Source organism: Phocoena sinus, chromosome 14 (assembly GCF_008692025.1).
Source record: "Phocoena sinus isolate mPhoSin1 chromosome 14, mPhoSin1.pri, whole genome shotgun sequence".
Classification (NCBI taxonomy): domain Eukaryota; kingdom Metazoa; phylum Chordata; class Mammalia; order Artiodactyla; family Phocoenidae; genus Phocoena; species Phocoena sinus.
In genome coordinates, this window is record NC_045776.1 from 86,640,943 (window position 1) to 86,661,635 (window position 20,693).

At 45.4% G+C, this 20,693-nt stretch overlaps 1 protein-coding gene across 2 annotated transcripts in view; it reads left to right on the forward strand.

Annotated features, from left to right (window-relative positions):
* Positions 1-20,600, forward strand: part of GLT1D1 (glycosyltransferase 1 domain containing 1) — a 157,526-nt gene extending 136,926 nt beyond the window's left edge. The window contains exons 13-14 of one of the 2 annotated variants that reach the window (XR_004353093.1): positions 19,831-19,944; positions 20,482-20,600. Coding sequence is in view for 1 of the 2 variants with exons in the window: in XM_032653985.1 (XP_032509876.1) it covers positions 19,687-19,782 (96 nt within the window). In the remaining variant the exon portion in view is untranslated. Of the gene's footprint in view, positions 1-19,686; positions 19,804-19,830; positions 19,945-20,481 lie in introns of those variants that run through there. The other variant, XM_032653985.1, reaches the window with a different exon arrangement.
* The last annotated feature ends 93 nt before the right edge of the window (positions 20,601-20,693 follow it).

A 20,693-nucleotide genomic window follows, 5' to 3' on the forward strand; every position in this document is an offset into this window, starting at 1 on the left:
TGTTTTTTAAAACTGAGCCACTCAAAATGTTGGAGGGCTTACGTCAAATCCTGATTTCTAGATTCTTTGCCACTCCCTCTCATCACCCCCCGCCCCGCATCAGAAAGTCTGGCGACACCAGACTCACATTTCTCTGGCAGCAGCTGCCTGAGGTGCTGCGTTTCCCTGGGGGTGTCTGGCCTGCCTCACCACCGCTGGCACTGTTGGCCCGGCCCCCCGGAGCATCTGAGTCTTCAGGACGAGTGGGCGCCTGGTGATCCTAGCAGGAGCCCTGATTCCTCAGGGTCTACCTCTCTGAATCAAGGGCAGGGCTGAGGCAGGGGAACTGCAGTAAATCTACGCTCTCTTTCCTGACACTCCAGAGCCCCAGACGCATCCTCGGGCCCCTCATGGCTATGTGGTCTGGGCTGCAAAGCTGCGGTGCCTGCGTTTCCCTGAAGCAGACCGGGGGCGGGGGTGTGTGGGAGGGTGGTCCCGGATCTGGCTGATGCGTCTGTGGGTGATGCTTCTCCAGCCCCCAGCTCTTTGCACCCATGTGAGCACGGGCGGCTTAACATCCCTGCGATAGCTCAGCGAGGGGCCCTTCTGACGCAGGAGTGGTCCACGGAGCGATTAGAATGGAAAAGTGGAGGCTTCTCCTGGCTAGGAAGCTTCCCACTGTGTCACCCTGGAAATCTATGCTGCTGCCGGATGCTGGGCAAGGGGCTCGCCCTGGGGCCCTTTTTTGTTTTTTAACATCTTTATTGGAGTATAATTGCTTTACAATGGTGTGTTAGTTTCTGCTGTATAACAAAGTGAATCAGCTATGCATATACATATGTTCCCATATCTCTTCCCTCTTGCATCTCTCTCCATCCCACCCTCCCTATCCCACCCCTCTAGGTGGTCACAAAGCACCGAGCTGATCTCCCTGTGCTATGTGGCTGCTTCCCACTAGCTATCTTTTTTACGTTTGGTAGTGTATATATGTCCATGCCACTCTCTCACTTTGTCACAGCTTACCCTTCCCCCTCCCCGTATCCTCAAGTCCATTCTCTCGTAGGTCTGTGTCTTTATTCCCGTCTTGCCCCTAGATTCTTCATGACTTTTATTTTCTTAGATTCCATATATATGTGTTAGCATACGGTATTTCTTTTTCTCTTTCTGACTTACTACACTCTGTATAACAGACTCTAGGTCCATCCACCTCAGTACAAATAACTCAATTTTGTTTCTTTTTATGGCTGAGTAATATTCCATTGTATATATGTGCCAGATCTCCTTTATCCATTCATCTGTCGATGGACACTTAGGTTGCTTCCATGTCCTGGCTATTGTAAACAGAGCTGCAATGAACATTGTGGTACATGACTCTTTTTGAATTACGGTTTTCTCAGGGTATATGCCCAGTAGTGGGATTGCTGGGTCATATGGTAGTTCTATTTGTAGTTTTTTATGGAACCTCCATACTGTTCTCCATAGTGGCTCTATCAATTTACATTCCCACCAACACTGCAACAGGGTTCCCTTTCCTCCACACCCTCTCCAGCAGTTATTGTTTATAGATTCTTTGATGATGGCCATGCTGACTGGTGTGAGGTGACACCTCACTGTAGTTTCGATTTGCATTTCTCTAATGATGAGTGGTGTTGAGCATCCTTTCATGTGTCTGTTGGCAATCTGTGTATCTTCTTTGGAGAAGGGGCTCTTTGAAAGTGGCGGAGTCAAATGCGTTTCTCCCCGCTCTGTGGAAAGGGGACAGGAGAATTGTCCCACACATGCTCAGTTCTTTTGTTAAAGGCTCATTGTTATAATTCACCAGCAAAACTAGGGTGTGTCTTTTCCAGATGCCTCCGGATAAAGTATTGATTGGTAAGGAGCTTTCTCTGCAGCAGAAAAAACTCTTCCCCCATTCTGTTTGGTCTAAGACCGCTCTTTTCTGAGGTTCACACTGGTCACAGTAAATATTTTATGTTCAACAGGCTTTTTATAAGGTCTTAAGTCTCACGGTTGCAGAATTTTCTCCCTAGTCGATGCTTTCTGATGACATATTAGCAGGCACTTTAATCTCATCAATAAATAGCTTGTCTCCAAGCTATACTTTCAGGAAGATTTGCTTCAGGGAAGCATCCCTACAGACAGCTAATTCCATCTGTGGAGTGTGACTTCTTGTTATAACCTCATGGATTGATTTATATCATCTCTATAGGATTAGGGGACTCATTTTGGGGGGTTCATCCAGTATTCTTTGGTTGCTAGCAACAGAAATTAATTTTGACTAATTGTTTTCCCTTGGGTCAGCTTTCTTGCTTTCTTTTTTTTTTTTTTTGATTTGTATTGGAGTATAGTTGATTTACAGTGTTGTGTTAGTTTCAGGTGTACAGCAAAGTGATTCAGTCATACATACAAATATATCTCTATCTTTTTTGATTTTGACTAGTTTAAAGAGAAACAGCCTTTATGGGTATCTTACAAAATAAAAACTGGGGGGGTGATAAATGAGGAGTTTGGGATTAACGTATACACACTACTAGATATAAAGTAGATAATCAACAAGGACCTGCTGTATAGCACAGGGAGCTCTACTCAGTACTCTGTAATAACCTATATGGGGAAAGGATCTAAAAAAGAGTGGGTCTATGTATATTTATAACTGAAGCACTTTGCTGTACACTTGAAATTAACACAACATTGTAAATCAACTATGCCCAGATATAAAATAAAAATTAAATTAAAAAATAATAAAAAAGATAATTATAGATTTTTTTAAAAAAAGGAAATTAGGCTGAAAACTAGACTTAAAATGGACAGGAAAGGGGCTTCCCTGGTGGCGCAGTGGTTGAGAATCTGCCTGCTAATGCAGGGGACACGGGTTCGAGCCCTGGTCCGGGAAGGTCCCACATGCCGCGGAGCAACTGGGCCCGTGAGCCACAATTACTGAGCCTGCGCGTCTGGAGCCTGTGCTCCACCACAAGAGAGGCCGCCATAGTGAGAGGCCCGCGCACTGCGATGAAGAGTGGCCCCCGCTTGCCACAACTGGAGAAAGCCCTCGCACAGAAACGAAGACCCAACACAGCAAAAATAAATAAATTAATTAATAAACTCCTACGCCCAACATCTTCTTTAAAAAAAGGACAGGAAAGGACCAAGGGATCACAACATGCGTAGGGTGCAGAAACTGGGGGCACCTAGGTGGACATCCTTTGAGTGGAGGAGATCCAGGCATCTTGATTGACAGCTCCACCAGACTGCATCTGTTAGGGGAAACGTAGCTCCTCCAAAGGAAATTGGCAATGCTGTCACCGGATTCAGGGTGATACCAAAACAGCAAAACAACACATGACCACCATGCCCCCTTTTATTTTTTTGTAATTTTAAAATTCTTCGGACATAATGCAATGCCTTTCAAAAGGCAACTTTTCAATACAAACTTTAAAATTAATAATACCAACTTTTTCTCTCTAAAACTTGCTGTAGCAAGTCGAGGTGCTTTATTCTGGCATTCACAATTTAGAAAAATGTTTTCTGCAAGCTTTATAGAAAAACATTTGAGCAAATTAAAAATCATTGCAGCAATGTACAGAGTTCTCACATTCCTTTGATTTCGCCCTTCTTTTTTGATTTCTACATCTTTTATATTATGAGAAGACATTACCAAAGAAAAGACAATAAATTACTACAAAAGACAACATCGGTGCTTAGGGAGAAAGCATAGTGAAAATCTGCTCTTTTATGTGACCAAAGAATCTCTTTATTTAATGTCCTTGTTAATGTGAACTGAACCTAAAAATGTGAACATCTAGATATATATATATATGTGTGTATATATATATATATATATATATATATATATATATATATTGCTTAATTCTAGTTTCACCTGCATTAGATAAACTGTCTTGTAACTTCCTTCTTAAGGAATAATTGTTATATGTTCATTTCTATTCCTCAGTTTCTCACTAATCTTCAAATCATTTTGGAGTAAATAGTACAGTAAGGTATTATACAAACAGGAAACATGTAAGTACTACAGTAAGGCATTATACTATATACCCTCATTTTAAATTTAATTTTATTTATTTTTTTAATTGAAGTATAGTTGATTTACAGTGTTGTGTTAATTTCTGCTGTACATCAAAGTGACTCAGTTATACACCTATAATGTTCTTTTTTTTTTAATATTCTTTTCCATTATGGTTTATCCCAGGAGATTGGATATAGTTCCTTGTGCCATACAGTAGGACCTTGTTGTTTATCTATTCTAAATGCAATAGTTTGCATCTACCAGCCCCAAACTCCCAGTCCAACCCTCTCCCTCCCCACCTGCTTGGCAACCACAAGTCTGTACTCTATGTCTGTGTGTTTGTTTCTGTTTCGTAGATAGGTTCATCTGTGTAGATAGGCCTCCCATTTCCTTGTGTGTCAGAATCCCCAACCAGCGGCCGGCAGGCGCCTACTTGTCGGGAGACACTAAGTCTGCGTCTTTCCACACCGCCATCTTGACTCCGCCCTCTGTAGACTTTTTAATGGTGGCCATTCTGCCCGGTGTGAAGTGATACCTCATTGTAGTTTTGTTTGCATTTCTCTAATAATTACTGTTGTTGAGCATCTTTTCACTATGCCCTCTTTTAACTGATCCTCTCTTGATGGACGTAGTGGTTGTATTCAAAATATTTAATAACTAGTACTAACCCTGACCAATCAGAGTGGACCTGGCTATACACACCTGCAGGGGCCCAGCAGCCGATGCCCCACTGCAGGTACACACAACTGCACTCTTACAGATCTTTTTCCCTCTCCTGAAAGCTGGGGAAGTAAAAAGAAACACATACTGGTTTCTTGTTTGCACTGTCTTCCTTCTCTGTGTATTCACCTCTGGATAATTTTGGAGCCTGTATGTCTAACAGGATGAGCCCTGGGTTAGGAATTCTGGCATTCTGTCATTTTGACTCATCCTCAATCAGGTCTTGTTGTTTTACCTGGGGTCTCAGGGTTCCCACTGTAAAACTGGGGCAAGGGACTTTTAAATCCAGTTGAACTCAACAAGTTTCTTAAGGTCTGGTTCACCTAGCATCTCTCAGCAACGGGTAACCAAGTCATTAATTGTAGCAAAGCTACGTGCCCTGAATGAGGCGGCCACTCAGAATCCGGCTGTTCCCTTAGATTGAACAGCAAGATCGCCTAAAGTTGGAGATTTCGGTCTCTCACGTGGATAAAAGTTAAAAGTACACGCACTAGTGCCTGTTTAGCATCTCTGCTGCCAGAGCTAGCTTTACACAGAGAAACCTTCCCCTCCAAAAAAAATAAAAATAAAAATAAAAATAACAGCTTAATGTCTCAGCCATTTAGAAACCAAATCACTGGTATGTTTACTAATGAAATGTTTCATGCTCTTTGGAGCCTTTGAGGGGAGAAAAGACAAACGCTCAGGCCAATCTATAAATCACGTTAAATAATTTCTATTCCTTTCCAAGGAAACTTTTTTCACCCTCTGTGTGTTATATTATCTGTGTGCAACAGACACTGGCAGACGGAAAAATGACAGGACACTTTAAGCAAATTTAATGAAGTAGCTCCAAATATTGTATCAAAATAAATGAAGTGAATAATGCAAGACTGTATTCCTGGGTCTCTTTTCACAACAATAACCATTGTGTGAACCACACACCAGAGGCCATTCAGATGGATAGCTGAATGTAAAGGTGCCACTGTGATGTATTACATACCAGGAGACAATAGGCAGCTTCAATTGCTGTATTTAATTTCAGTAATTCTTTGCATCCACGAACTGGGAAGAAATAGGAGGTGAGGGGAGAATGAGAGTTACAGCCCCTTTGAGCCCAAGTTTTTGCTTTAGATTCCATCAAATAGCCCAGACGGGTTCTTGGTTTTTGGGGTTTTTTTTTAGTTTTATTGAAGTATTGTTGATTACAATGTCATGTTAATTTCTGCTGTACAGCAAAGTGACTCTTATCCATATACATTCTTTTTCATATTCTTTTCCATTATGGTTTACCACAGGGTATTGAATATAGTTCCCTATGCTATACAGTAGGACCTTGTTGTTTATCCATCCTATATATATACTAGTTTGCAACTGCTAATCCCAAATTCCCAATCCATCCCTCTCCCACCCCACCGCTCCTTGGCAACCACAAGTCTGTTCTCTATGTGTGTGAGTCTGTTTCTGTTTCGTAGATACGTTGATTTGTGTCGTATTTTAGATTCCACATATGATATCATATGATATTTGTCTTTGACTTACTTCGCTTGGTATGATCATCTCTAGGTCCATTCATGTTACCGCATGGGTTCTTGGGTTTTAACTCTTCTGGATCTATTGGTGGGACCCCCTCTGTCTTCTGAGACAACATTACTCAGAAATTAGCGGCTCCCTTTGGGGTGGCCCTTTGTCACCTTTTGATTGTGCAACACCGGTGATCCCTTTAGGGAAGCCCTCACTGTTCTCTGTTGTAGAAGCTGAAGGAGTAAGATTCTGTCTCTGACAGCGAGGGGTCAGCACGTGGCCTGGACTTGGCCAACCTGATTCTTTCTCCAAGATTCTGATTCTTGAGTAACAGGTACAGGGAGGGAGGGGATATAGGAGGTCACACCTGTGGCCGGGACATTAAGTGGCTTTTGTCACCTTTGCCGTGGTTTCCAATATCTGGGTCTCTGCAGTCCCCTTGGTCCCTGCTCATTTCCCAGGATTTTATCCCTGTCTCTTGTATCTTTCCAATAATGGGTCAATTTCCGTTGCTTGCCACCAAGAAAACTGACCATCTTAAATAAGCTTCTTAGAAGAAAATGCCATTTTTTTTTGCCACAGGGAAAGAGAGGTGAGGTATTTTTTAAACACCCTGGGGCTGAAGATAAGAAGACAGTATGCCAAACACTCATTAAACTCTTGCTGTGTCAGAAATGGTTCTAAGTAGTTTGTACCTATTAGCTCAGTGCTCACAATTATATTTTAAGGGAGTTCACTATTATTTCCATTTTACAGATTAGAAAATGAAAGGTGAGAGATGATCAATTACTTAAGTGCATCAAAGTAAAAAGTGGAAGGGCCAGAAGTTGAACCCAGGGAGTCTGGGTCTAGTTCTTGCCTGTTAAGGATATTCCATTGCCTCTCTTGAACGGTAAAACTGCCCACACCCAAGATAATGCCAAACAATGAGGCAGGTCGGGAAAGCCTCTTACTGTGGTCACAAGAATAGTGACTTCTTTGGTGGACAAGGTTTATTTTGATGCTCCTGTGTGTTCTCTCTGCATCCTCTCCAAACAAGCTACCTGAGAGCAATTTCCCATCACTATTGCCAGTGGTATCACATCACTTAGATAGCACAGTAGGCTAGAAATATTATTAATCTGGATATAAGGGAGGTGGTATTTGCTGCTCTGGGCAATTATCTGTCAGCCGTGTGCCTTCTGTATAGATCCCGGCTAAGCTTCCTGTACCTGTCCCTCTCAAACCCTGTAGAATTAATATTCCTCTATCCAAGGACATCATTATGTAGACACATGAAGGCATTGCACACGTGTTACTTTGTCATTTTCATACCGTCAGTGGACAGACAGCACAGCAAAAATGCCTAGAATTTTACTCCAAATGGCATGTGAGAGTTAGGAGCTCTGGTTACTCAGAATCATCTCTGAAATCAGGAAAGGTGGTTTGGGGGTAATTTCACAGCAGCACAGCTGGGGATGCAGGAGGCTTGGTACGCTTTCCTTGGGGCTTCCTACAATGCTGACAGACCACTGCCAGCATCTCTCTTGGGGAAAGAGGAGCCTTCGCTGATTATCACCCAGCCCAGACCTCTGGAATCCGTTAATAACGATCTACCCTTTGTGTTGACTGCAGAATTCGGAACTTGTGTAAGATTTATGCATCAAGTTACTCCTTGCCGCTCCCACCCCAAGCTTCAGCCTCTGTTCTTCACGGGATTACTTAAGCTTTACCCGGCTACCTTTTCTCCAGGTATAGCTTTTCTGGCTTGGCCAACCTCCCTCTGATCTTGCAGATTTGGAAATACAACCCAGTTACTCTCAATGTCTCCCAGTTACCGTCCAGGTCTTGCATCTAGATGAGCACCTATTTTTATTCTTTATTCTCCGCTGGGTTGATAAGCACCATGGACAGGTCTACTTATCATTACCTTGTGGTAATGACCAAGTTGAGTGAGTTCTGGGCTCAGCCTTGGTGTCATAAATGCATGATTGCCAGCGCAGCCCAGTTAACAGATTGGGAAGCTGCAATTAATATGATAAAGTTTCACACAGGACATTTCATCTGCAGATATAAATCACAAGGAACATGCGTTGTGCTCAGCTAAGGTGAATTCAACTGAATCACTGAGAAGTTTTGGTCTCACTGGGACAGCTGAGTGCCTTGAAAACAAAAGTAGAAAATGAAGGAATTAAAGTGAGTCTTTTTTTTTAACGATTTTTTTTGATGTGGACCATTTTTAAAGTCTTTATTGAATTTGTTACAATATTGTTTATGTTTTATGTCTTTTTGGTTTTTTGGCCGTGAGGCATGTGGGATCTTAGCTCCCCGATAAGGGATCAAACCCACACTCCCTGCAATGGAAGGTGAAGTCTTAACCACTGGACCGCCAGGGAAGTCCCCTAAAGTGAGTCTTATCTGTAGCAGACATACACAGATGTAAGTTGGGATTGTCACCTTGAGTTACTGTGTGTATGTGCGTACATACATGCCACATGTATCTATGGAACGGGATTAAGAATGCAGGCTCTGGAGGTAGCCTGTCTTATTTCATATCCTGGGTCTGCTACTTATGAGATGTGCAATCTTGGGCAAGTACCAAGGAACTCAGAATTTGAGCCCAGGCATTCTGGCCACAAGTCCAGGCCTTAAGCCACCATGCTGTACTGCTTCTCTAGCATAAATAATAAGTCAAGAAGACAAAACAAATATCCTTCCCACTCCACCTTTTGTCCTCTGATTCTTTCCAGAGTCAAACAGAGTTACTAGTTTCTTAGTTTTTAAGATTTATTATTGTTTTTATTTTTTAATTGAAATATAGTTTCAGGTGTACTGTACAATGATTTGATATGTGCATAATTATGAAATGATCACCACAATACGTCTAGTAACCCTCTGTCCCCATACAAAGTTATTACAATATTATTGACCGTATTCCTTATGCTGTATATTACACCCCCATGACTTATTTAATATATGAATACAGGTTTGTACCTCTTAATCCCCTTCACCTGTTTTGCCCCCCACACTCTCCCCTCTGGCAACCACCTCTTTTTTCTCTGTTTCTATGCATCTGTTTTTTGTTTTGCTTTTTAGATTCCACATATAAGTGAGATCGTGGTATTTGTCTTTCTCTGGCATAATACCCTCTAGATTCATCCACGTTTTCACAAATGGCAATATTTCATTCTTTTTTATGGCTGAGTAATGTTCCATTGTGTATATATAGTGTTTATTTTTGTGTACGGTGTGAAGAAGTAGTCCAGTTTGATTCTTTTGCATATAGCTATCCATTTCCCCCAACACCATTTATTAAAGAGGTTGTCCTTTTTCCACTGTATATTCTTGCCTCCTTTGACGTAGATTAATTGACCATATAAGTGTGGGTTTAGTTACTGGTTTCTTATGTATTGCTCCAGTAATAATAGATTTTGATGAAGCGTGACCTAGCCCTAGTCCCTATATCTGCATGTTTGACTTAATGATAGAACACAGAGTGTTCCATATTATATAAAGACGTCCTTCATTCCTTTCAGTATGCTTTACATAAACTTCACGGCATAGAGCTATCCCTGGTGTGAGACACGGTGTGGGCAGTCCTTCTAGAGTTGACATCATGCTGGTGAACAGGGGGGTGGGCAGCTCAGCCAACACCCAGATTGACTTTTCCAGAGCCACCCACAGTGACAACATCCCCTTGATGGCTGTGGTGGCACTGTGGCCAACGTCTTCCCCAGAGACACCTATTTCGATGATGATAGAAGGGGGTTCCTGGGATCCTGTGGTGACTTCGTATGTCCAAGGAAGATCCCACGGACCCCCTATAACCATGGAAACTATAGAATCCTATGTGGAAACGGGAAGCCACACTGACTCTGGAGACTAAAGAACCATCACGGCCTTACCAACGTGTATCAGTTGGCCATTGCCGCGTAACATCCAAGCACAGAAATCCAATTGCTTAAATTAATAAATATTTCTTTAGTTCCCGCGTCTGTGCATTGGCTGGACATTTCTTCTGATCTTCCTTGGGCTTACTGATGTTCCTACGTCAGTTGGTGAGTCGACTGTTAGATCGATTTTGCTGACTTTGGCTGGACTCTCGCGTGTCTGGGGACTTGACAGGACGACTGGATTTCCTTTAATGCCCTACATGACTCATTATCTGGCAGGCTACCCCAGGCTTGTTGACAGGGAGGCAGCGAGCTGCAAAGAGTGAGGTGGAGCAGGTCTCTTGAGACCTAGGTGTGGAAAAGGCACAGTGTCACTTCCACCATACTTTGTGGGCTAAAGCAGGTGACAAGAGTAGCTCACATCCAAAGGGTGGGGAAATACACTCTACCTCTTAACAGGAGGCACTTCAGAGTCATGTTGCAGATGGTGTGACCCACAGGGAAAAGAATTGGAGCCTCTTTTTTTGCAGTCAATGCCTCACACCAGTAGAGTATACTGTCCCAGAAGCTTGGAGACACTTATGGGTTGAGAAAAGGCCTTGGAAGCCTGTACTGACCCCTTGGGGCCTGAGAGCTGGTTATAGCCCAGAGACCCAGAGGAGCCCCATGGACTCTGTAGCCAGTTCCCTGTTAATGGACATTTAGATTGTTTCCAGGGTTCTGTCATCAAAAAGAGCTCTGCAAGAAATATCCTTAGGCCTACATCTGTCTTGGTGCAAATGTGCAGGTCCAGTTGTGGGATAAATCGCCTAGTGTACTTTGGAGAGAGAATCTTTCTTTGTGGGGGGAGCGCTTGGCGAGGTACCTAAATAACCCCACACAGGCTCCATACAAGAACGGATCTCCTTGAAACCTGCTCCTAGAGGCTGATTCATCATCGGAGGCACCAGTGTCTGGGACCAGCGGCCACCCTCTGCACCCAACCTCTACTCATCACCCCTCCCCAGCATTCAGCATTGGTCTTCCCGACAGCATTCCACTGAGTGCTTCTCCCGAGGATCCCTCTGCCGGGCGCACTGAGCCAAGGGCTGCATTAAATCAGATCTCTGGTTGAATGGCTCAGTAATGCAGAGCATCCCGGATCCAGTGGTGCGAGCCAGGGCTGTTGTTTAAGGAGAGCGTTCTTTGCCCATCTCTGACCTCAGGAGCCTCAGAAACTTACAAGCAGCTCACGCAGCTCAATATCAAAAAAACAAACAACCCAATCCAAAAATGGGCAGAAGACCTAAATAGACATTTCTCCAAAGAAGATATACAGATTGCCAACAAACACATGAAAGGATGCTCAACATCATTAATCATTAGAGAAATGCAAATCAAAACTACAATGAGGTATCACCTCACACCGGTCAGAATGGCCATCATCAAAAAATCTAGAAACAATAAATGCTAGAGAGGGTGTGGAGAAAAGGGAACCCTCTTGCACTGTTGGTGGGAATGTAAATTGATGCAGCCACTATGGAGAACAGTATGGAGGTTCTTTAAAAAACTACGAATAGAACTACCATACGACCCGGCAATCCCACTACTGGACATATACCCTGAGAAAACCATAATTCAAAAAGAGTCATGTACCACAATGTTCATTGCAGCTCTGTTTACAATAGCCAGGACATGGAAGCAACCTAAGTGTCCATCGACAGATGAATGGATAAAGAAGATGTGGCACATATATACAATGGAATATTCCTCAGCCATAAAAAGAAACAAAATTGAGTTATTTGTAGTGAGGTAGATGGACCTAGAGTCTGTCATACAGAGTGAAGTAAGTCAGAAAGAGAAAAACAAATACGTATGTTAACACATATATATGGAATCTAAAAAAAAAAAAAAGATCATGAAGAACCTAGGGCAAGACAGGAATAAAGACGCAGACCTACTAGAGAATGGACTTGAGGATGTGGGGAAGGGGAAGGGTAAGCTGGGACAAAGTGAGAGAGTGGCATGGACAGATATACACTGCCAAAAGTAAAATAGATAGCTAGTGGGAAGCAGCCGCATAGCACAGGGAGATCAGCTCGGTGCTTTGTGACCACCTAGAGGGGTGGGATAGGGAGGGTGGGAGGGAGGGAGACGCAAGAGGGAGGTGATATGGGGATATATGCATATGAATAACCGATTCACTTTGTTATAAAGCAGAAACTAACACACCATTGTAAAGCAGTTATACTCCAATAAAGATGTTAAAAAAAAACAGATATAAATGGTATCCATATTGCAAGGGAAGAGGTAACACTGTCACTATTTGCAGATGACTTGGTAACTTATATAGATAATCCTAAAGTCTCCAACCCAAACCAAACAAAACACCAACAAGTGAACACTGAGGACTTCAGGCAAGGTCAGCTTTCTTCCCAGCAGCTGAGGCCACACTGAGGTCCAAGCCCAGATTTCTGCCCACACCTGCCACTCACAGGAGTGGCCGTTGGAACCACATTCAGTCCTGCCGTTTCCTGACCTTAAGCTGCTTGGTGGGTCAGGGGAGCCGGGACGGGAGCCAGGAAGCACGGCTGAGCGGAACTTGCCTCCTTGGAACTATAGCGCCAGCATCTGTGTGTCGACACGCGTGCTTCAAAGGGTAGATTGGGAGCAGGGCCGCCAGTGGAGCTGGGAGGCCCAGCCAGCACAGAGGCCTTTGGGGATCGTCGGGCTCCTGGGCGACATAGCAAAGAGCAAAGCAGAGACGGTCCGTTCTCGGCTGCCTAATTGGCTCACACCAGCTATGAGGCACTGGCAAGAAAGTCCCCAATCATTCAAGCTGGTAGTAAGAATCCCAATTAGACCTCAAGAGACCTCTTCCCTCTCAAGATGCTGTGCTTGTTCTGCTCCTTCGGGCCAAGCTGACATTGGCAACCGAGTCATGCAGTCCGTAAAGGGGAAAAATTACCCAGTCGGGCATGAATCCAGGGGCCCCTCCCTCTGTGTTCCCATCTTTACAGGCAGGTTGGCTCTCAGGACTCCAGCCACTCCATAAACCAAGCAGCTTCTACTGGACGACTACTGTATTCATCAGGTGGGAGTAGGTACTGCTGTAAAGAAGCCAATATAGCAGTTAGTGAAACAGAATCAAGGTCTGTTTCTCATCAAGAAGAGTCTGGGAGGGTCCGATCCTCTCCAGAGCCGCGAGCGTCCTGCAGCCACCCAGGGACCATCCCAGGCTCCCTCCAACTGGTGGTGCTACATGCCAACGTGTGTCTTCCCCAAATACCGTATGAGATCACTTATATGTGGAATCTAAAATATGACAGAATAACTAATAAAAAAACGATAAAATAAGATATGACAGAAATAAACCTATCTATGAAACAGAAACAGATTCATGGACGTAGAGAACAGACTTGTGGTTTCCAAGGTGGGGGAGGGCGGTGGGGATGGATAGAGTGGGAGTTTGGGGTTGGTAGATGCAAACTATTACATTTAGGATGGATAAACAACAAGGTCCTACTGTAAAGCACACAGAACTATATATTCAGTATCCTGGGATAAACCATAATGGAAAAGACTATAAAAGATGAATGTATATATGTACGTATAACTGGATCACTTTGCCGTACAGCAGAAATTAACATTGTAAATCAACTATATTCTAATTAAAAAAAAAAAACCCCAAACAAAAAACATACGTCTTCCCGGTCACGCAGGCAGGATAAGAGAGAGCATGGGACGCTCGCTCACACTTGCTTCTGACCGCCCCTCCTGGGAGTGACCTGTCATCCCGGTTCACTCGTTGCCAGAACTAGTCACGTGGACCCAACTGAACTGCAAGGCTGGCTGGGAAATGTACCGAGAACAACTGTCTCTACCACAACTTCCATGTGTTAAAACACGCCCAAGCATTTGGGGGCTCTAGACAAAGAAGGGAAACCCCTCCCTTCCCTGGGGATATGAAAGAGCCAGAGAAATGTCTATTTGTCAGTAGACTTTAGAGGTACTGATTGGAGCACAGCTGGCAGGATTCTGACTAAAGTGAAGACGTCCACACAGGTTGATCTGGGAAGAGGGGGGATATTTAATTCTTACCATGCTACACTCACAGACAGTAAGCCAGCAAGGTCTGTATAGAAGGAGATGAGAAGACGTATTACCTCCTGTGCCCCTCGTGAGGGCAGGAGTTGCATCAATCTATATTTGTCACCCCTGAAGTGATCGAATCTGAAGACTTGTCTACTGGCCCAGGGGAAGAGCCTGGTGTCACATCTATGAGGCAGCATAACTACGTTACAGTAGTTTCCTAAATTATTGTTCAGTTTCCTGGTTTCCACTAGGTGGCCAGCTTAATTTATCAGACTATGCCCTCGTCACTCATGCTCCGTAAACCATTCATTGTCTGTCTGTCCATCCATCCACTCACTCAAACATTCATCCATCCATCTATCCATCCAAACATTTGTCCATCCATTCAAGTATCTAATCATCCATCCATCCATCCATCTAAAACAGCCATCCATCCATCCAAATATTTGTTCATCCATTCAAGCGTCTATCATCCATCCATCCATCCATCCATCCATCCATCCATCCATCCATCCACCCCTCCATCCCTCCATCCCTCCAGACAAATGTTTACTGATTGCTGACTCTTGCTAGGCATGGCTCTAGTCATGGAGTACACAGCAGAGGACAGGTAGGACTAGATCCTTACTCTTCTGGAACTTACATTCTGCTAGGGAAGACACACAACAAACAAGAAAGGCAATACTTGGAAAGGACAACGCCAGAGTTGTCTACAAAGTCTGTAAAATGCGATGACAAGAGAAGGGGGACTTGAACGGGAGGGGGTGTGAGGCTACTCTAAGGTGGGCAGAGAAAGCCTCACTGAGGATGTGACATATGAGCTGAGACCTGAATGGTAAGGAGGGGTCAAGCCTGTGACAATACGGGAGAACAGAGTTCCAGAATGGAGAGGCAAAAAGGGCAAAATCTCCGAGGTGGGGATAAGCGTCTTTCGTTAGAAGAATAGACAGAAGGAAACCAGTGGGGCTGGAGTTGGTGAAGCAAGAGGGGCTGCAGTGGGCAATGAGGGTGGGGTGACGGGCGGCGCTGCATCGCGCTGGACCTGTCGGCCACGGTACAAAGTCCAGGTTTCACTCTAGGATTTATGGGCATCTGTTGGAGGGTTTTAAGCTGGGGAGTGACATGATTTGAATTATGTTTTTAAAAGGTCACCCTGTTAATTTTCATTTAGCAAACACTGACTGTCTACTTAGTAGATTCATTTAAGTGCCATGAAATGCTCTGGAGGCAGGGGGAGCAAAGGAGAGCAAGACAGAAGCTTTTAAACTTATGAAACAAACGTCGGTCATCATGCTTTGAGTCATGCATGCATTAGCATGCATGCATTAGCGTAACTGGCAGATCGGACTAGATTGAACATCAGGGAAAAACCACCGTGAGAAATTCGAAGTCTGGGTGTCCTGGAAAGAGGAGGGGACACAGGGTCTGCTGGCCCATGGGACTCTTTTATGGGGATCCAGCCAGAGAGTGGTGGGTGGGTTTCCAGGGTGGACCCACACAGCTGGTTTGTGAAGAGATTTGCTACCTCTTCTTCAGCATGAACCTCAATTTTCTGGGGTCCTGTACATGTGGTTCCAGGGTCTTCCTGAATGTCCAGAAAGCAAAGCTCATGGGAATGGAATTGTGGGCGGGAGAAGTGAGGAAGCCAGGAAAAGCCAGTAGGGGATCGATTGCTTTGCGGGACCAACATTCATTTTTACGGCAAAAATATCTTGATTCTCCCTTTGAAGTTTGTCCTTTCTCACTCTGAGTCCCTACTTTTTTGTTTTTTACCCGAGATTTAATGTACATTTATTCTTAACACGTGGACCATAGAGTATAATGGTTTCATACTGAATAAAAGATATCCATTAAGCCAAAGAAGGAAAAAAGGAGGCATTTACATCGTTTTAGCTACATTGTTTGAAATACAAATATGTAGATTTTATCACTGAAAGAAATCTCAGTTGTGTTTCTTCATCAGAAACTTCAACTGAACCTAGAACTTTTCCACACCTCGATTAGAAAGAAAACAGAACAAAACAAAAACCTAGAAAAAATATATATAAGTTGATTGGCTGCTGAAACAGCAAGGCACTAATCTCTCCCCCAGGCTCCAGCTGGAGAGAGATGTCTGTGATGGAGGCCTGAACATTACATCTTGCAGGTGACAGACTTGACTTATGTTCATTCAGCTTGTGATTCCAGTCAGCCAATAGGGGTCAATTGAGGGACTTTATGTGTAAGTGTCAGGACACTTACTGTCTTTACTCTGAGATTCTTTGCTGTGAAGCTGCCAAGGATAGGGCTTCCAGAGGCCACTGTATGGATGACCTGAGCCTCAAGTCAAACAGGCAAATACTAAGCCCGGAGTAAGAGAGGGGAGGAGATAGGACCCTGGGTCCAACCATTCCTGAAGCCAGCTTCACCTCCGCTTGTTCAGTCCTATGGAGCAATAAATTCCGTCCGCCTCCCCTATTACTTTTCCTTAAGTCCAGTTAAAAAACAATTTTTAAAATCACTTGCAATGCAGACATCAGGATAGGACTTTTCCCCTCCTAAGGGGACTACTTCCTCCCTGGAGTGGGTAGAATTGTCTCCCTCAAAAGATGTGTTGAAATCCTAACCCTCAGAACCTGTGACTGTGGCCTTATTTGGAAGGAGGGTCTTTGGAAAGAGACAAGGGATTCCAAAGGTTGCCAGCGACCAACAGAAGGCAGGGAAGGAGCGTGGGACAGATTCTGTCCTTCACAGCCAAGGGAGGAACCAATTCTATTAACTCCTTGATTTTGGACTTCCGGCCTCCAGAACGGGGAGAGAATATGTTCCTGTTGTTTTAAGCCCCGTAGTTTGTGATATACCTCCCAAAAGACATGTAGCGTTTTAAAAAAAATCTATCTATCTATTTATTTATTTATGGCTGCGTTGGGTCTTTGTTGCTGCACGTGGGTTTTCTTTAGTTGTGGCGAGCGGGTGCTACTCTCTGTTGTGGTGCGCGGGCTTCCCATAGCGGTGGCTTCTCTTGTTGCATAGCACGGGCTCTAGGTGCGCGGGCTTCAGTAGTTGTGGCACACGGGCTCAGTAGTTGTGGAGTGTGGGCTCAGTAGTTGTGGCTCGCGGGCTCTAGAGCGCAGGCTCAGTAGTTGTGGCACACGGGCTTCGTTGCTCCGCGGCATGTGGGATCGTCCTGGACCAGGGATCGAACCCGTGTCCCCTGCATTGGCAGGCGGATTCTCAACCACTGCACCACCAGGGAAGCCCCGAGACACGTAGCCTTAGCACTCTTCAATCCTCCTATGTGCAGGAGGCTAGATTCACAGATTAGCACTACCCCCCTCCTCCCCCCCATCATGTGATACACACGTCAGCTGGGGCCAGATGTAGGCAAAATGTATGGTAGAGAACTTAACAGGAAGGCTTCTGGGGCCAGTCAGGGGTCAAACTTGCATCCGGATCTCTGGCCACAGCATCCTCTTCGTCATCACCCCTCAGGTCATCCCTGATCCCTGGGCTGGAGGACCTGAGCCGATGACTGCATCTTGGAAAATGACACACGGGGTAGTTAACTCACAGTTCTGAGCTTCCCCAGAGGGAAACAGACAAACCATTCTCTTGCTCTCCCAGGGTGTGCTAGCACAGCCTCATTTGTAAAGTGGGTGTGAAACTGAGGAGGTGGTGAGGCTTTTCTAGATAAGACACGTTCCTGGAAGCCCAGTGCCCGGGTGGGTCCGTAGAGCAGTCAGCTGCCCTGGGTCTGCACACAAGGGTAGCTGCCCTAGACCTCTGGCCAGAGGCCGGTGTTATGGCCTTAATTGTGTCCCCCAAATTCAGGGTTTGAAGTCCTGACCCCCCAGTAACTAGATGTGACCTTGTTTGGAAATAGGGTCTTTGGGGATGCAGTTAGTTATGATGAGGTCTTCATGGAACAGGGTGGGTTCTACTCCCACTTGCCTGCTGTTCATCTAAAAAGGGGAAATCTGGGCACGCACACGGGCGCATCCTGGGGAAAACACCACGTGAACACGGAGACAGAGACGGGGTGAAGCGGCTGCAGGACAAGAGACACCAGGGGTGGCTGGCCGCCCCCGGGAGCCGGAGAGGGGCTGCACCAGAGTGTCCCTTAGAGCCTCAGAAGGAACCGGCGCTGTCGACACCTGATCTCAGACTTCCGGCCTCCAGACTGTGGGAGAGCACATTTCTGCTGCTCAAGCCCCCCAGCTTGCGGGACTTTGTTACGGCAGCTGGTAATGGATTTCTCAAGTCTGGGGCACCAAAAGCCGCAGGAAGCCACGGCCTCCACTGGGGGGCGCTGATGATCCCGGGTTCCATGCGCTTAGGGGTCTGGTCTTAGGCAACAGGACCTGAACTCACTGTCTCAGGGAGGGGGGCCGGGGCTTGGCGCGGGAGGTGGAAATAAGCAAGCAGGTCAGGCTAGGAGGAACCCAGCAGCATCACTTATTTTATTCACACCCCAAAGACACCCTGTTGAAAAGTCAGTTCGTTAAGACGTTCATAGCATTTCTTTCTCGGGCTCTGGGCGCACAGAGGGCGGTGTGATCACCGTAAGCTGTGTTCTTTAGGCGATGTTCCCTCTCTTCCCAGGAGACGCACAGGGGTACGCTCTCTCTTTCATATAACAATACACTTCTCCTGATTCTGTCTTGAGAACACACAGCTCCCTCCATCTATTTTTGTTTTCTGCACTTGGGGGTTAGAGACATGGCTGGGGAGAAGTATTTCCCTATTAGAGGAGAAACGGTGACATAGACGGCAAATGAAAGTTTGCCCTCCGGGCTGGGGAGACTGGGTGTGAAGAGGCCTGCAGGGACGTCTGCCTGGAGACAGCAGCAGCAAATTCACCATGTCCAATAAGGGCCACGCTGGATTGTAAGCCCCATTTTCCCAGAGTGTCTGAATTTTCAAGAGAAGGCAGAGATCCAGATTTTTTAGGTGAAGTGGCCAAAGTCTTAAATGTTGACTCAGTCTTTTGTCTATTCTGTAACCTGTTTTATTATCCTTCATACCATTTATGACCATCTGAAAATTATTTCGTTTGCTGTTAATCCCCCCAGCCCCGGCTAGAGGTAAGGCCTTTGAGCATCGGCCTGGGTCTGTTATATTTACCGCTTACCTCCTGTATTTGCACTAGTTCCTAGCACACAGGAGGTGCTCAATAAATACCAAGTGAAGAAGTCAATGATCCATCACTTGACACTGTTTGCACAAAGACAAGGATTTCACGCAACTTCTTTTTCTGGGGAATCGTCTCGGGACGGCGTTTGATTGTTAGAGGAATCTAAAACTCAACCTTTTTAAAAACACCCCAGCCCAGAGTCACCACGGGCACACACGTGCCTCAGGAAATTGACCTCTGAATGTACGTGTGAGATCCAAAGACAGGACAGAGCCCTTTTTGCTCCAGCCCAAAGGGAGGCTGGACCACACGCTTGCCTGCCGTGGTTCTCACTTACTGCCATCAGTCAGCAGGCTTTTAGCAGAGAACTGCACATGTGATTGATTTTCAAACCCTTTCAGGTCCTGAAGGAGATGCTTAGTACACAATGTACTTTGTCATCACGTGTCAACATCGCCTCGGTGCAGAGAGAGGCATTACACTGCATAAGACTGTAATCGGATTTTTGCCGGGATCCTTCAATCTGCTTTTTCATTTCCCCAAAGCTCAGCTTTGGAGAGCCATTTGCCATGGATGCCAGCCGCCGGGAGGGGGTCAGTGTGTAGAAAGACAAAGAACAGCCATAAAGCCGTGGAAGGCAAATTTTGTATTTACAGCCGGTAAGTTTATAAATATATATTACATTCTTACTATGTACAATACATTCTGCACGCAGACGGATTTGAGAGGGGGCAGCGGCAGCATTATGAAACGGAACATCACGCGGGAAAGAACGAAAGAAATGAGGGGGGGGGCTACTGAAAGCAAAGGATTATCCTTGAAAAGGGGTGACAGTTTAATCACCCAGCCAGACAATGTAAGTCAAGTGGGGGACAGGAGCAGGTAGCTGATGGCTGCTGGAATCTCAGTCTTAGAGCAAACGGACAGCACCTTAGTTCGGGGGAGAGTGCTGAGGTCGAGAGGGTGAACTGGTGGAATTTATACACTTGATCTCAGGAGAATTCAATTATATGCATAGAGACTGAGAGAGAGAGAGAGAGAGAGAGAGAGAGAGAGAGAGAGAGAGAGAGAGAGAGAGACAGAGGAAGGAGAGAGATAGATAGGTTCAGAAAGACACAGGGACAGAGAGGCACATAGAGAAAGAGAAACTGACCTTAGAACCCAACACTCGAATAACCCAGCTCTCTGCCCCATAGGTGGTTACCTCAGGTCCCTCCATCCCTCCAAGGTGGAGAAGAAGCCTCCCCCGCCCCCCCCCACCGCCCCCTGTGTGTGAATGGGCCAGGCTTCCTGCCCAACCCACCTCATCGCACACCCCGAGTCCCAACTCTCTCCGCGCTGTACCCTCCGTGTGGACACCCAGATTTATCTCATCAACCTTGAGCAGCAGACTGGATGGGACTGTCCA